General features: G+C 38.6%; 1 protein-coding gene across 8 annotated transcripts in view; it reads right to left on the reverse strand.

Moving 5' to 3' along the window:
* Positions 1–15929, reverse strand: part of Trpm6 (transient receptor potential cation channel subfamily M member 6) — a 223161-nt gene that overhangs the window by 11729 nt on the left and 195503 nt on the right. For all 8 annotated transcript variants that reach the window (XM_087184111.1, XM_087184117.1, XM_087184110.1 and 5 more), the window contains 6 exons: positions 15443–15468; positions 13784–13834; positions 12294–12359; positions 4076–4362; positions 3733–3815; positions 2796–3001 (listed from right to left, as the gene is read on the reverse strand). In XM_087184111.1, coding sequence (XP_087040237.1) covers positions 2796–3001; positions 3733–3815; positions 4076–4362; positions 12294–12359; positions 13784–13834; positions 15443–15468 — 719 coding nt within the window. The remainder of the gene's footprint in view (positions 1–2795; positions 3002–3732; positions 3816–4075; positions 4363–12293; positions 12360–13783; positions 13835–15442; positions 15469–15929) is intronic.

A 15929-nucleotide genomic window follows, 5' to 3' on the forward strand; every position in this document is an offset into this window, starting at 1 on the left:
CAGAATTCATGATGATGAAGTGGATCTTAATGATGACTTATCCTGGAAATTGCTTTGTGAATAAAAAAATAATACTGTATCTGCAAAAGTCCTTTGAAAAATATGAGCTTAAAAGAAATGTTACATGCCACTATAATTTGAAATACAATTGTTTTTAATTTCCATTTCTGGGAATTAAATGTTGGATTTCAAGCGTAATGATGATGATTCAGGGCATCACATGTAAGATTTTTAAGTGGAAAAAGACCAGAAAACTTCAATATAATTACAAGTGATGGGAAATTGGTCACGGCACTCCTTAGAGTTCAGCTTCCTGGCCTGGTGTGGCAGTTCCTGGGTTAATGTCTGGCATCCTCTTGGAAGAAAACAGAGAGAGAAGAGAAAAAGGAACTGAAAAAAGACTGTCTGAGCTTTCCTCACTCCCTCTTCCCATGAAAGCAGGGGGAGCAGAGGCCCAAGCTGGGGTCTCCCTGCAGGACCACACAGTGAGGGTAGACTCCCCGCACTTGAAGACTGACCTCCATTTTAAAGAGACACACAGAGATTCACACTAACACAACAATAACTAATATTTACTAGGGCTAACTATATGCAAAAAAAAAAAACTTGTCTCTGTTCAGCTTTTTAACCTAATGTCTTAAGTGCATAATATTGTGCGAAGCACATCACCTCTCCAACCACTACAAATACAAATAAATTAAATACAACATAAAACTGAACCTAAACTCATTAAGAGATTTTTTTAAATACCTCCTATGTTTCCCATTTTTCCTTTCCAACCTTATTTGGATTAAATATGACAATGCACACTATCCTTTAGCCAAATGCCTAGCTATTTTGCCTTTAGCCAAAATAAGTACAGTGGGACCTTGGTTCACAAACTCAGTTCTTTCCAAGTGGAATGAATCCTGAGATCAGAATCACAGAAAGAATTAAGTTCAGGGACCAAGGTACCTCCGTGATTAGTAAATGTTAACTACTAGGGCTAGTGGTAGTATAACTGTTCATAATTATTATTATAAGGTTCATGTTTTACCATAAATTCAGGCCCAACCAACTAGCCAAATCTCTCTGATAAGTACCTCAAATTTCATCATGTTCATTCTATGATGTCCACTCTTCCCTTCTTTGAAGGTCAATATTTTGACGTAATTTATTTTGAGTAGCCTATTTCTGCAATCCACATAATTGCTCAGAAAAAGAATAAAGTTAATTCATTTTCCCCCAAGACTCTCAGTGCAGCATTTGTTCTGTTTAATGTCACTTTGGATTACTAAGAGACATAAAAATCCCCAAACATAAATATCATTAAACAAAAACCTATTCAAGTGGAATACAAAACACACTGAAGAGTCATCATTAATTCCTTAACGTTTTTCTTTGATTGTTTTGTTGTTTCTGTTTTTCGCTTTTTAAACAACTCCACCCCAAACTGAAAGCACAAACAGTCAAGTACAGATGAAAGCAATCAGTCTTCTCCAACTGCAGCTACAAAAACAGATGCCTTCAGGATCCACACTCAGGGTTGATATGGATCCAGTCTTTGCTGACTTAAAAAGCTGAATCACGTTGGTTGATTCAATTTTGTTTATATTGCTTCCTAAAATATTGTGTTTGAGGGTTAGAAATATAATCCAACCCTGTGAACAACAGAAATCTCAAAGGACATAGCATGTACATGTAGTTTAAAAAGTACATATGGTATATATCCTTGAGCATATGACAAATTTCAAAGTGATTTTGAATCTTCCTGGACATTGCCCTTGATGTCCCAAGACTGTCTATCTCAACATTCCCTAACCTCCAGTCCTGACTTTCAGCATAGAATCCCAGAACTGGAGAGCTGAGCCAGTCAAAGAGGACAAGAAAAAAGGCCAAGTTGTTTTAATGAGCCATAAGATGGTTGTGTCCTCTAGGTATGAAACTCTTATGGAAATGAAAGACAGTACATTGAAAAGAAAAGAACATAGCTAGCCAAACCAGCTTATGTCTGTCTCCTGGCTCTGTGTTAAGTAGCTGTGCACCCCTGGGCAGCTTAGTTAAACTTTCTAGGCCTAAATTCTCCAGAATATCTTCCTCAAGGTGTGGTTTCTGGGATTAAATGAGATAACTTCTATGAAAGTTCCTGGGCTAAATCCCTTATTTCAAACCAAAGCCAGTCAGTGAGCCCAAGGACTCAACTTTAACCTTAATACATATTTTGTTCTGTCCCTGCAAGGAAATCCTTCTGGAGATACTCTGTGCTGCAGGATTATAAGTCACATGGTAGGTATACCAGTAGTGGGGCGATGCACTGATCAAAGGCTTTCATTAAGTAGGAATGTGTCACCTCTCTCAGACAGAATGTGTACTTTCATGAACTGTCATGGCAAGGGACACATCAAAGAGGGCAAGCTAAATTATAAATGGCTAAAGCAATAAACTCAAAATCACAGAAAATATCCAGAATTTAAACTTTCCTATTTGTATATATGTATGCCTAAGTTTTATTGTGAACATAAGATTGAGGCAAAGCCAGGAAGTGTAAAAAAATATTGGTACAAAAATCATTCTCCATGTAGTTGAACATTTTAGATGTTTTTAAACTTTAATCATCTGCATATATCTCTCCCTCAACTGAGAAGGAAACAACATAGCAGGTACTTGTGATCATTAGTATACAATGTCTCTGTTCTGAATGTCTCCACCTCCCTTCAAAGCAAAACAGAACAACTCTATATATTGCCATCCTGGTTCTTGCAAGATCTCTTTGAACTTTGCCTCATGCTTGTGTCAAGTCCTATGTCATCAATTACCTTGCAAATCTAAAACCAGCAGTTCTCCCCTCGTATACTCATAGGTCCAATGAGAGAAAGCCAACATCAGCTCTTCCAAGGTGTTGCTGGGGGCAATTTCATCTCCATTGTTGTTGTTGTACTTCCGGAACTCCCCCGTCATATACTTCTCAATGGTCAACCACTGGTTAGCTGAATGGCAGTAGATTAAGAAAACTTCCAGGAACCTTGAGTGAAACAGAGGCCATTGATCCTTCTCATGACAGCAAATGTGGTACTTGCCTTACAGAACAGTCAGCAACAAGACAGACCACCTAACTCTGACCCTACATTTCCCTGATGCATTTACCCATCCTATGAGAAGGAGTGAATATATAGGAAGAGTTTTTCCCATGCTTACTCTCCCCGCTTCTCTTTGAGAAAACTTTCCAACTCTTTTATGAGTACTGGACCCTACTTTTCTTGCCATGCTTTATAAAGTTTCTTGTAAATAAAATAATAAAGCTTCCTCTAAGTCCTCAGCACCAAAGTATGATCTGCCTTGACAAATGAACGTGTACGGAAACACCCAAGTGAAAGAAAGAAGAGCTCATTCTTAAAAAGTTTCCAATTTCTTTAAAATACTAATGTTGGGGTGGGTGTTTAAAATAAAAATATAAAAATATTCTCTGCCAGAATATTCTCTCCCAAGGTCTGTCTGTTTGGCAAAATTGAAATATCAGTCATGGCATCCACCTGGGCTTTATCCAATCATATAAGTTCAATAATTTAAGCCAAGGTACCTCTGGGACATCTAATTCCCTTTTTATCAGTCTCTATAACTATGGAAGGAAGACCCCAAAATAAGATCATCAATAACTTTCCCATGGGTCTTATATTCCTCATGACTAATGGGCTGAGAAAGTTTAATAGGAATTTCTACTTAAAACGAAAAGCCAGATTGCCAAGATTTCCTTACCGCGGTGTGTAAGGAATGGTTTGTGGTTTCACGTGGTTGAAGGTATAGATTAGCTTTTGAGCAGCTCTTTGTTGTTGAATTTCCTACAAAGTGAAGAGCACCAATAAAAGTATTGGTTGAGTAACACATACTTAACAATTACTGAAGGTTGCCTTAATGTGGTTTTTATCTTTATTTGGCTTCCACCACTCCCTACTCCAAAACCATAGGTCCTACAGAACAAAAAATAACAAAACCCATCTTCAAATCATAATTAAATATCATGGTCTTGGATAAAGATATAGCCAAATCTCCTTTCTTGGACTGTCCATTTGGGCTCTGGGTCTCTGAGTTCCTGGCTTACCCGAAGGCAAAGATGAAGCACCGTACTCTCCTGGAAGATTTCATGCCAAGTCTGCACCACCTCAGGGAGAAAGGACTTCACAATGAAAACCTGTCCTGGCTTAAGAACGTCGTCCTCGGACCAAGTGCTGATGACTCTCATGGCTTTTCGGAGGCCTCCGTCTATTTCCTCTTGGGACAGCACCTGGATCATCGCAGCTCTCCCATGCTGGGACCAAGAGGACATGCTTTTGTCAAGGTTCAAAGGGGAGCTCTCCTCCAGCCTGTAGATAGTCACTTCTTCTCCCGCTGCAGAAGGAAGTGAAGGCGTGGAGGTCAGTGAGATCAGCAGGCCTGGGATGGGGAAGACCTGATTATGTGCTCCAAATAAATTCAGTTGTCTCCAAGATCAGAGGAGAATGGAACTATCAGGGACTAGAGCAAAATACACGGATCATGATATTTAATATCTAGTAAAGGTAGAGAGAGGCTAAAGAGATGAAGTATTAGACGGCATCCAAGAATTAAATTATTCCTACAATTGATTGTACCTGGACAAAAACAATATCAAAACAAAAAGGAAATGACTCTTTTGTTAAAGGTAAATATTTCTAAGAAGACAAATTAACCTAGAGTTATGCAGTACCATCCCCCTAATGAGCCTTATTAGGCATTTTTTCTAAATGCTCTTCCCATGACATATTCATATTAAAAATATCCTATATAGGATGCTGAATCACCCCGCTGCAGACAGGCAGGTCTCTGCAAGCCTTACTGAAATCCTGAGTCGCACAGAACATGCTGAATCAGCCAGCTGCAGACAGGCAGGTCTGCCCACACCCTACCAAGGTCCCGAGTCATGTGGAAGATGCTGAATCACCCCACTGCAGACAGGCAGCCACCTGGTTCCACACTACAAAGATGCAGAGGACATCAGACCACCAGACCAAGGTACTGAGTCCCACTGTTCCCAGCCCAGAGGTAGGGGCTTCTGAGCCACCTTCCCACTGCTCCTGGTCCAGAGGAAGGGGCTTCCTGGTCACCATCCCTCCTGCTGCTCCCAGCCCAGAGGAAAGGGCTTTTGGGCCACCTTCTGTCTCACTGCTCCTGGCCCAGAGGTAGGGGCTTCTGAGCCACCATCCAACTGCTCCTGGTTCAGGGGAAGGGTCTTCCTGGCCATCATCCCTCCTGCTGCTCCCAGTCCACAGGAAAGGGCTTTTGGGTCACCATCCCTACTGCTGCTCCCGGCCACTGTGTCATCTCTCCCAGCTCAGAGGAGGTAATCCGTGTAGGCGCTAACAGCCCCCTGCCCCAGTCAAAATGAGAAAACACATAAATAAGTCTCAAAACCAGACTTCCAGATCACCTACAGCAACCCCAAAGGGAAATGAGATGGAACACTCTGATACTCAACCACCTGGACCCACTGAACTGGCAACAAAAGGAGATCTGGAAAAAATGAAATCAGAAATAATTTCTCAGATAACAGGAGAAATTGTTCCCCTAGTGCAAGACATGATTAATAAATCTAGAGAGGAGCTCAGGAATATGATGGAATCCCAACATGAGAAACAAATGGAATCCATAAAACAGATGCAAATAGATTTCCAGGACATGGAAAACTCCATTGAAAGTCTACACAGCAGAATGAGCCAATGTGAGGACAGAATTTCAGATATAGAAGATAAGGTTGCAATTAGTGACCAGGAAAAGAAAAATTGCTTCAAAATTATAAGGGAACATGAGAAATCAATCCAGAAGCTGCTAGATGATGCAAAGAAGAATAACGTAAGATTGATTGGGCTCAATGAAGAACCAGGAGAGAGTGGAGATGACATAAAAAATCTCTTCACAGAAATAATGGCAGAAAACTTCCCAAGCAGCAGAAAAGAGCTTTACATGCAGATAAGTGAGGCATATAGGACTCCAAAAAGCCTTGATCAAAAAAAAATCTACACATAGTCATATAATTGTTAAGATTCCAGAAACACGACAGAAGAACAAAGTTCTACAAGCAGTCAGAGAAAAGAAACAAATCACATACAAAGGAAAGCCCATCAGAATCACAGCACACTTCTCAACACAAAACATCAAGGCAAGAAGAGCTTGGGGTGACATATTCCAAGCCCTAAAAGAAAACAGCCTCCAACCCAGACTGATGTACCCTGCAAAACTATCTTTCAAAATGGATGGAGAAATAAGATACTTTCATGACAAAGAGCTCCTTAGGAACTTCGTGAATACCAAACCAACACTCCAAAGAATTTGACACAATATCCTAGGAACAGACATTGACGATCACAACCCCAGGAAGCAAAGCAGAATGAACCCTTCTGGCATGACAAGAAATTAAATGGAAAGGGGGAGAACCCAACAAAAAGAAAAAGACATGGCAATGACAAGTCAATACGTTTCAGTTATAACCATCAAAGTTAATGGTCTCAATTCACCAATCAAAAGAAATAGAATGGTAGAATGGGTCAAGAAGGAAAATCCAACAATATGCTGCAAACAAGAAACACACTTCATTCAAAAGGAAACTCATAGACTGAAAGTTAAAGGGTGGAAAACAATACTCCATGCAAAAGGAACCCGAAAAAAACCAGGAGTAGCTATCCTCTTTGCAGATCAAGTAGATTTCAAACCAACACTGATTAAGAGAGACGAAGAAGGACACTACATCCTTGTAAAGGGAACAATCCAACAGGAAGACATGACAATCATAAATATCTATGCACCAAACGCTAGTGCACCCAACTATATAAAACAAATGCTAACGGATATGAAAAGTCATATATGCACTAATTCAATTGTAGTGGGGGACCTCAACACCCCACTGTCACAAATAGATAGATCAACTAGACTAAAAATAAGTAATGAAATACTAGAACTCAATCGAACTCTTGAACAAATGAACTTAACAGATGTTTACAGAGTCTTCCACCCCACAAAATCAGAATATACATTCTTCTCAGCTGCACATGGGTCATTCTCCAAAATAGACCACATACTCACACATAGAACATGTTTAAGTAAGTGCAAAGGAACTGAAGTTATCCCCTGTATATTATCAGACCATAGTGTGATGAAATTGGAGATCCATAGCAAAAGATACTCAAAAAATTTCATAAACACGTGGAAATTGAACAGCACACCTCTGAATAACCAATGGGTCACAGAGGAAATTAAAGAAGAAATCAGACAGTTCCTTCAATTAAATGACAATGACAATACAACCTATCAGAATCTATGGGACACAATGAAAGCAGTCTTATGAGGGAAATTCATAGCAGTGAATACGCATATTAGGAAAACAGAACGATCAAAATTAAACAACCTGATGTTGCACCTCAAGCTTCTAGAAAAAGAAGAGCAGGACAACCCCAAAGCTCATACAAGGGAGGAAATTATAAAGATCAGAGGAGAAATCAATGCAATGGAGACTAAGAGAATGACACAAAAAAATCAATGAAGAAGAGTTGGTTCTTCGAAAGAATCAACAAAATTGACAAACCTTTAGCCAACCTTGTCAGAAAAAGGAAAGAAAAGGCCCAAATCCATGCAATTAGGAATGAAAAGGGTGAAATTACAACACACCCAGCAGAAATCCAGAGGATCATCAATACCTACTTCCAGAACCTATACGCCAATAAGATGGACAACACAGGAGAAATGGACAGAATCCTAGATACATATGAAGTACCAAAGTTGAATGAAGAAGACCTAAAAATTCTGAACAACCCAATATCAAACAATGAAATTGAAAAGGTAATTAAAAACTTATCCACTAAGAAAAGCCCAGGCCCTGATGGCTTCACTGCTGAATTGTACAAGACAATTAGAGAGGAACTGCTGCCACTACTGTTTCAACTCTTCAATGAAATTGAAAGGGAAGCAATACTCCCAAATTCATTCCTGGAATCAAGCATCACCTTGATCCCCAAAGCAGAGAAAGATCCAACCAAAAAGGAGAACTATAGGCCAATCTCACTAATGAACATAGATGCAAAAATCCTTAATAAGATACTGGCAAACAGAATGCAGAAGATCATCAAGAAGATCATACACCCTGGTCAAGTGGGATTCATACCAGGGATGCAGGGATGGTTCAACATATGCAAATCAATCAATGTAACTTACTATATCAATAGAGCCAAAGACAAAAACCATATGATTATCTCCATAGATGCAGAAAAAGCATTTGACAAAATACAACATGCATTTATGATAAAAACCCTACAAACAATTGGAATAGATGGTCTCTACCTCAAACTGATAGAAGCCATCTATAAAAAACCAACAGCCAATATCATACTAAATGACCAAAAACTGAAATCCTTCACACTCAAATCAGGAACAAGACAAGGATGTCCACTATCACCACTCTTGTTCAATATAGTTCTGGAAACATTAGCCATGGCAATTAGACAAGAGAAAGAAATAAAAGGAATAAAGATAGGTAATGAAGAAGTCAGATTGTCATTATTTGCAGATGACATGTACTCTATATAGAAGACCCCAAGAACTCCACCAAAAGTCTTCTAGACTTAATAACCAAATTCAGTCAAGTAGCTCATTAAAAGGTTAACACACAAAAATCAATAGCTTTCCTCTACACACATGACAGACTCACTGAGAGAGAAATAGGGCAAATAATTCCTTTCACAATAGCATCCAAAAAACTGAAATACCTAGGAATCAACCTAACGAAAGAAATCAAAGACCTCCTCTCTGAAAACTATGGCACTCTGAAAAGAGAGATTGAAGATGATATCAGAAAATGGACAGGCATCCCCTGCTCCTGGGGAGGAAGGATTAATAGAGTGAAAATGGCCATACTTCAAAAACTGCTATATAGATTTAATGCAATTCCAGTTGAGATCCCAGCAGCATACTTCATAGACCTTGAGAAAACAATCCAAAAATTCATCTGGAACAAGAAGAGACCCAGAATGGCAAAAGCATTTCTAGGTAACAGAGACATGGCAGGGAGTATCACAATCCCCAAACTGCAACTATACTACAAAGCTACTGTGATACAAACAGCATGGTACTGGCAAAGAAACAGACCTTAGGACCAGTGGAACAGATTAGAAGATGCAGAAACAACACCAGACAAACTCAGCCATCTCATCTTCAATAAAGGAGCCAAACACCCTTCCTGGAGGAAAGATAGCCTCTTTAATAAATGGTGCTGGAAAACTTGGGCTTCAACTTGCCAAAGATTAAAACTAGACCTGAATCTCTCCCTATGCACCAAACTAAAATCAAAATGGGTTAAAGATCTAAATATTAACATAGAAACTCTGAACCAGTTGGAACAGAGGTTAGGTAGAACCTTTGAAGACATCAGTGTAGGAAAAGATTTTATGAACAAAACCTCAGTTGCCCATGAACTAGCACAAACAATCAACAAGTGGGATCTCTTCTTATTAAAAGGCTTCTGCACAGCAAGAGAAACCACCAGCAGTGTGAAGAGACAACCCACAATGTGGGAAAAAATCTTCACCTGCTTTTCTTCAGACAAAGGTCTACTAGCTCAAATCTATAAAGAACTTAAAAAGATCAGACCTCCCAAATTTAAAGACCCAATCCAAAAATGGGCATCTGAAATGAACAGACATTTCTCAGACAAAGAAGTAGAAATAGCAAATAAATACATGAAAAAATGTTCAACATCACTGGTCATTGGAGAAATGCAAATGAAAACAATGCTGAGTTTCCACTTCACTCCAGAAAGAATGGCTGCTATCATGAAATCAACCAATAACAAATGCTGGCAGGGCTGTGGAGAAAGAGAAACCCTGCTCCATTGCTAGTGGGATTGTAAACTGGTGCAACCACTGTGGAAATCAGTATGGAGATACCTCAAAGAACTAGGACTGGAAGTCCCATTTGACCCTGCTATTTCACTGCTGGGGATCTTCCCCAAAGAATTAAAAAAATCATACCACAGTGATATATGTGCACCCATGTTCATAGCAGCCCAGTTTGTGATACCTAAAACTTGGAAACAGCCCAAATGCCCATCAACTGGAGACTGGATCAAGAAAATGTGGGGGTTTTTTTATAAAATGGAGTACTACTCAGCCATAAAATTAGAGACATTTATAGCTAAGTGGATGCATATTGAGGTGATACTCTTAAGTGAAATAAATAGGACACACATGAATAAATTCTGAATAGTTTCTCTGGTGTGAGAAACTGAAAGTGTAAATAAGAACTAAATGTATAATAGCTAATGTGAAATAGGAAGAAAAGGGGCAAAGGGGAAGGAAGTGGGAGGGCTAGGGGAAAGAATAGAAGGGAATGGGATTAATATGAGAAAATGGAAAAATAGGAACAAAATCTTTGTAAATAGGGAGGAATGGAGGGGTTGAATGGAGGGCTGGGCAAGGGTGAAAAATAAGAACCAAGAGAGATTATGTAAAGGTGCAAATTTCCAATGATGAATGTCATTACATTGCATACCTAAAATGTACCAATGATTAGAATGAATAATCGATAATGCAAAATAGGAAGAAAAGGTCCAAAGGGGTAGGGGTAGTGGGAGAGGCAGGGGAAAGGAAAGAAGGGAAAGGAAAAATGATGAGAAATGGAAAAAATGGAAATAAAGTCTTTGTAAATAGGGAAGGGTGGAGGGCGTGAAGGGAGGGCTAGGAATGGGGAAAAAATAAGAACCAAGATGCATTATGTAAAGGTACAATTCCCAATGAGAAATGTAATTGTGTTGTATACCTACAATGTACCAATAAAAGAATTTAATATAAAAAATATATATCCTATATATCTATGTTGGACTATGTATATACCTATCCTTAATGAATGAAAAATAAAAAGGTTCCCTTTGGCTTTGATTTTTTGTTTTGCTTCTCCTTTTGTTGTGATACTGCCCCACTGAGAATGCATCCTTTTAGTATAAAGTTGGAGTCAGACAGTACCAATTCTCATAGCCCACAACTTCTGCTTCCTTTCTTGTGCTTTTGGGTTAATTAGTTAAATCCTCAACTTCCTCATTAGTAAAATGAAGATGAAAATGATATTTCATTAGGCTGTTGTAGAGATTAAGTATGTTAATGTGGCTAAAATGAACTAGAACTCAGGTACAAACTCAATCCCACTGAAAAGATTTTGGACACAAAACATTACTTAATTGCTATACACCTCCACTTTTAGGCTACAGGATTGAGAGGAATTTTTATTGAAGTAGACTCCATCAATACGCTGTTAATGCTTCATATCAGAACTAACAATCTACGCAAAATTTCCACTCAAGTTGTGTCATTTTCTTTTTACATCTTTGCTTCAAACAGTTGTTGTTTATTTGTTTTGTGCCTGTTACTGTGAACACTATACTGATGTACCAAGAAAGGAATCCATTCCCTTACTCCAGTAGGTATCTAATTCCTTACCAACAAAACATCTAGGAAATGCTGAGTAACATATTTTCAAATATTTATTCTTAGTATCCAAGATAAATGTTGCCACTGAAGGTCTCTGGAGTTCTGGTCCCTGGAGGATTTAGAGCAGTGCTATTGATCTGCAAAACCCACTGCTGAGCCAAGTGGAAGGGGAGGCATCTGCATTAACAGTCAGAACCCAACCTGGTCTCTCTCCCTCTGAACAGTGTGAGGAGAACTGAGATCAAGGGCAGTGTAGGGACCCTTGTTATATTGTCAGTTGGCTCAAGCTTTATCCTGTTGGACGGAGAAACTCTTGTAGCCTTGGCTAATGCAAACTTGTTTTTCTTTTCTATTCCAACCCTTTAAAAAAAAACGACACTTACAGTCTGAAGTAAGAGCAATTAGTGTATGTAAAACAAAACAAACAAATAAAAGGCAATATACAAAGCACTTCTCTTCAGATGCTTGTTGGCTTTCACCACAGTGATGTCTAGCACTTTCTTCTATGCTTGTCCTATATATGGCTGGTTTGTTGTTTTCTTTCTTATGTACTTCCAGCCTCCAGTCAGTGAATACTAGATGCAGCACTGTTGCTTTCTTCCCAAATGCTGCTTGTTAAACATCGCACTTCCACAATGTCAAGCTTTGACCCCAAATGCTGGCCGAAGCATTAACAGGATTCCTTTTTAGGAAATGAATCTCACTAAGCTATAATCACGGTCAAAATGAAATTTTCAAGTGACATGATGCAACATGGTTTCTCCTTTGATTTAATCAGATGTTACCACCCCCCTCCCCATCCTGGCATAACCTCAAGAAGGTAGAAAAGCTACTCACCAAACAGTTGGATTGGCGTAAATGGTATGGTCTGAGAAAGCCTCATTAAATTATTCCTTTCAATGGCTGCAAACAAAAACAGATTATTATTTTAAGTCTGCATCGCTGGCTTAAATCTACAGAGGCACCTCACCTCAATATATTTACATAATACCAAAATATTTTATTTCAAATACCTTTCATTTTTGTCATTACCAAAAACATCACCCATAATACAGTTTTAAATATAAACTGTGCTTTAAACCAGAAGGATATCCCAATCGTAGAAATATTTTATAGGAGTTTAAGGACTATCTCCTCCCACTTTCCTCAATACTAACTCGTGTGTGTGTGGAAGTTTCCTTTAAACCGCATTTTAACCCATGGTCTTCATCCTCTTGTTTTCTTTTTCCAAAGCAACACGGACTGTGGGGACACCTACTGGTCACCTTGAGCAGTTCACTCCTCTTTTTTCCCAGAGAGAACTGAAGACTAATTTTAATTAGGAGCAAGTGATCTGCATTTTCCTGTTGAGGGCCATATCCTAACACATCAGAGTCAGTATGAGTTACAGTAGTCCTCACTAGAGTCCTTCTTAAGCTGACGGCTGGAGTCAAAATAATAGATTACTGCTAAACTGAAAGACCTAGTATTAAGAGCCTGGAATGAGGAGGCTGGAATCCACTGGAACACCATTCACTCTTGGGAAGAATTCAAGATCAAGCAGCTTATTACTGGACCCTAAACAAATGACCCTGATGCGATTAGGACAGTAATATCACACCAATAAGGTCTGACTTTATGTCCCAAGCTTTAGACTGTTTAAAAGCCTTGCCCATGTATTTTCTCATCCAATGTTGAGAGCAACAACTCCCAAGAAACCACCTCCTGGCACAAGTCCACTAGGTTGTTATATTGCTTTGCATTTCAACGTGTTTTCTTCTTAATTCTCAACTAGTTCTTTGGCAGACTGTTCCTTGGGAAGAGCAAGTACAATTATTCCCACTCTGAAAAAAGACAACTGAAGCACTGTCAGTGATGTTGCTTAAGAGAGTCAAGACCCTTGATATCTTTGTTTAATAACATCTTTGCTGAACTTGTTCTCTGCAGCTGGCATCTAATCAGTTCTATGTTCACTGAGGCCCCATGGAGGATACAGAACCCTCCCTTAAACAACTACTTCGGGGTCTGTCTTTTCCTCAGTTCAAACACTTAAGATCTCTGACTTAGAACTTGCAAGGAATTTTTAAGACTCAAAGTCATCCTTCTTCACAATTTAGAACCTGCCAATGTACTTTTCTGTTTAAATCCAAACACTCACAAATCCTGACAGCTTTCTTTCTTGGGATATTGTCAAGATGAGAAAACTAAATGTTCTTCCCAGGAGAGTGAACAATTTTCCAAGTTGGGAGCCATATCAAGAACATGGACTTTAATAATGTTTCTGTTGACAAATGCAGAATCACAGACATTTAGGTCAGTTGACCTGTCTATGTACACATGCTTCCTACCTGAATAATGGTGATGAGGCTCTTGAGGGGTTTTTAAGGATGCTGAGATCTCTGAAATTATAGATAAGATTGACATTTTAATTACATGGCTGGAGATAAATACATGCTTATGAATATATTGCCTTCAAAGTTACTATTGAACAGGTTAATCAGAATGGTTTCTCAGTATTTGAAGAAGCTTGCCTAATATTCTTTAACCATATTATTGTGCATGGTATCCTGACAGCTTCCAATCATCAATGTAATATCTCCAAACATATTTATATAGGGAATTGAAGAAAGGCAGGTAATATTAGCCTCCAAGATGTATTTCCTCTGAACCAATTACACCTCTGGGTTGCAGAAGGCACTCAGCTGCCCATCACACTTCATGACATCCCAGAAGCATGCTTCTCCGAGCTCCCTACCAAGATGCAGTATCCACAGAAAGGTATTATTAATGCCAAGTTATTAGCAGACTACTTCACTGACCTAAAACAACAACAAAATGATCAAAATGTACTAAGAGCTGTATAAAAGAAATCAAGTAGGAGATGGATAATACAGTAGCAAGGGATTTGCTTGGCTACACAAGGACAGCAAGAGGAACATCTCCCTCCAAGTTTAACTCCTTCTCTTCCATCTGCTCCAGTGCTAAATTACAAGGCTCCAGAGAAATCCTTTGCAACAGCTTTGCCATTTTATAAAATCAAAATTAAAGTGGAGAAACTTTAGTCTCATGGTGGCAACTACTTTATACCTAGTAGGGTAAGCAGCATAATGAGCCCAATTTCAGAAATCTCTCTGGCTTCTTGATGCTAGATCCAGAAAGGATCAGATACCACTTCCTTTTGAAGTACAGGGCAAAAATTATGATAAGCAGAAAAGACTCTTCCTTTCTGAATTCATTCAATAATCATTCAATTATATATTACATATACATATACATTCATCTCCCTCTTTGAATCATGCTATTCATGAGAAATGTGAATAAGATAAAATTTCCACCCTAAAGAAAAGCAAATGCAATATATTAGAGAAAAAGACATGAACTATAATAACACAGTTTGCCAAGAAATGTACATGGAGGTTTATGGGACACACTAATTCCACCTGGAATGTAGGATCTTTATAGACAAAGGGCATGAAATATTTAAAGGATATGAGCATCTCACTGTGATAAAGCTGAGTTTCAATCCTGGCTTTACTACTTAAGGAGCTGTGTTTACTGAACCCATATTTATTAAGCACCTGCCATAAGCCAGGCATTGGTCTATGCCCTCTTAGTCATTTCGGGCATAGGGTCCTATTGAAACCATAGAGGACAAGGCATCCATGGGCTACAATCTTATGAATGTCTCTTAGTGAACAATATGCGAAAAGTTACATAAGAATTGTTGGGCAGCTGAAATGAGCTCAGTGGTTATATCCTCATTCAGACAGAAAATGGAAAAAGCACAGTCAAAAATGGGTAAATCAAAAAACTTTAAACCACAAATCAGTACTGATTTATCTGGCAAGAGATATTCAGTGTTCTACTTTTCTACTGAATTTTCTACTTAGTAGAGTAGGTAAAAATCAGCAATACAAGTTCAAGAACTATGAAAGCCTTAGCAAGGCAGTGAACATCATCATTAATAAAATCAACACACAAAAAGATGTTGAAATCTCAAAACTTACTGTCAACTCCATTTGAACTTCTCAGCCTGTACGGAAAAAGTAAAATCACTTAGATAATCCCGCTTTAAATCTTTCAATGATAAAAGAAAATAAATCATACTGAAACATCCTAAAGGCATGTACATGTATAAAATAGCAGTCACATCTTGTCCTTACTTTTATCAATCTACAATTATTTTTACAGAGAAATGAACACCAGATATGCATGTAAGTCACTTTCTGTACATGCCCTAAGCTAACTGAAAAGTAGTTGTTTTTTAATTAGCTATGTGATCACACAACATATACAAGATTTAACTGTGTTTGTGTTGTTCTTGATCAATTAAACTAACGGGTTCCTGAACTATGCAAAGCAGATGCCTACAAATGAGTCTGTGAATGTCCTTGGACAAGACTACAAATCAGTTTCATTAGCCCACGTGGCCCCTAAATGTTCACAGGCTGAGATTAGCTCTATTTAAATTGTCACTTGCCCTGCTCAAGTGCA

The sequence above is a fragment of the Heterocephalus glaber genome, unplaced genomic scaffold, assembly GCF_053883595.1.
Source record: "Heterocephalus glaber isolate CG9 unplaced genomic scaffold, H.glaber_assembly_v1.0 deba00001481, whole genome shotgun sequence".
NCBI lineage: Eukaryota > Metazoa > Chordata > Mammalia > Rodentia > Bathyergidae > Heterocephalus > Heterocephalus glaber.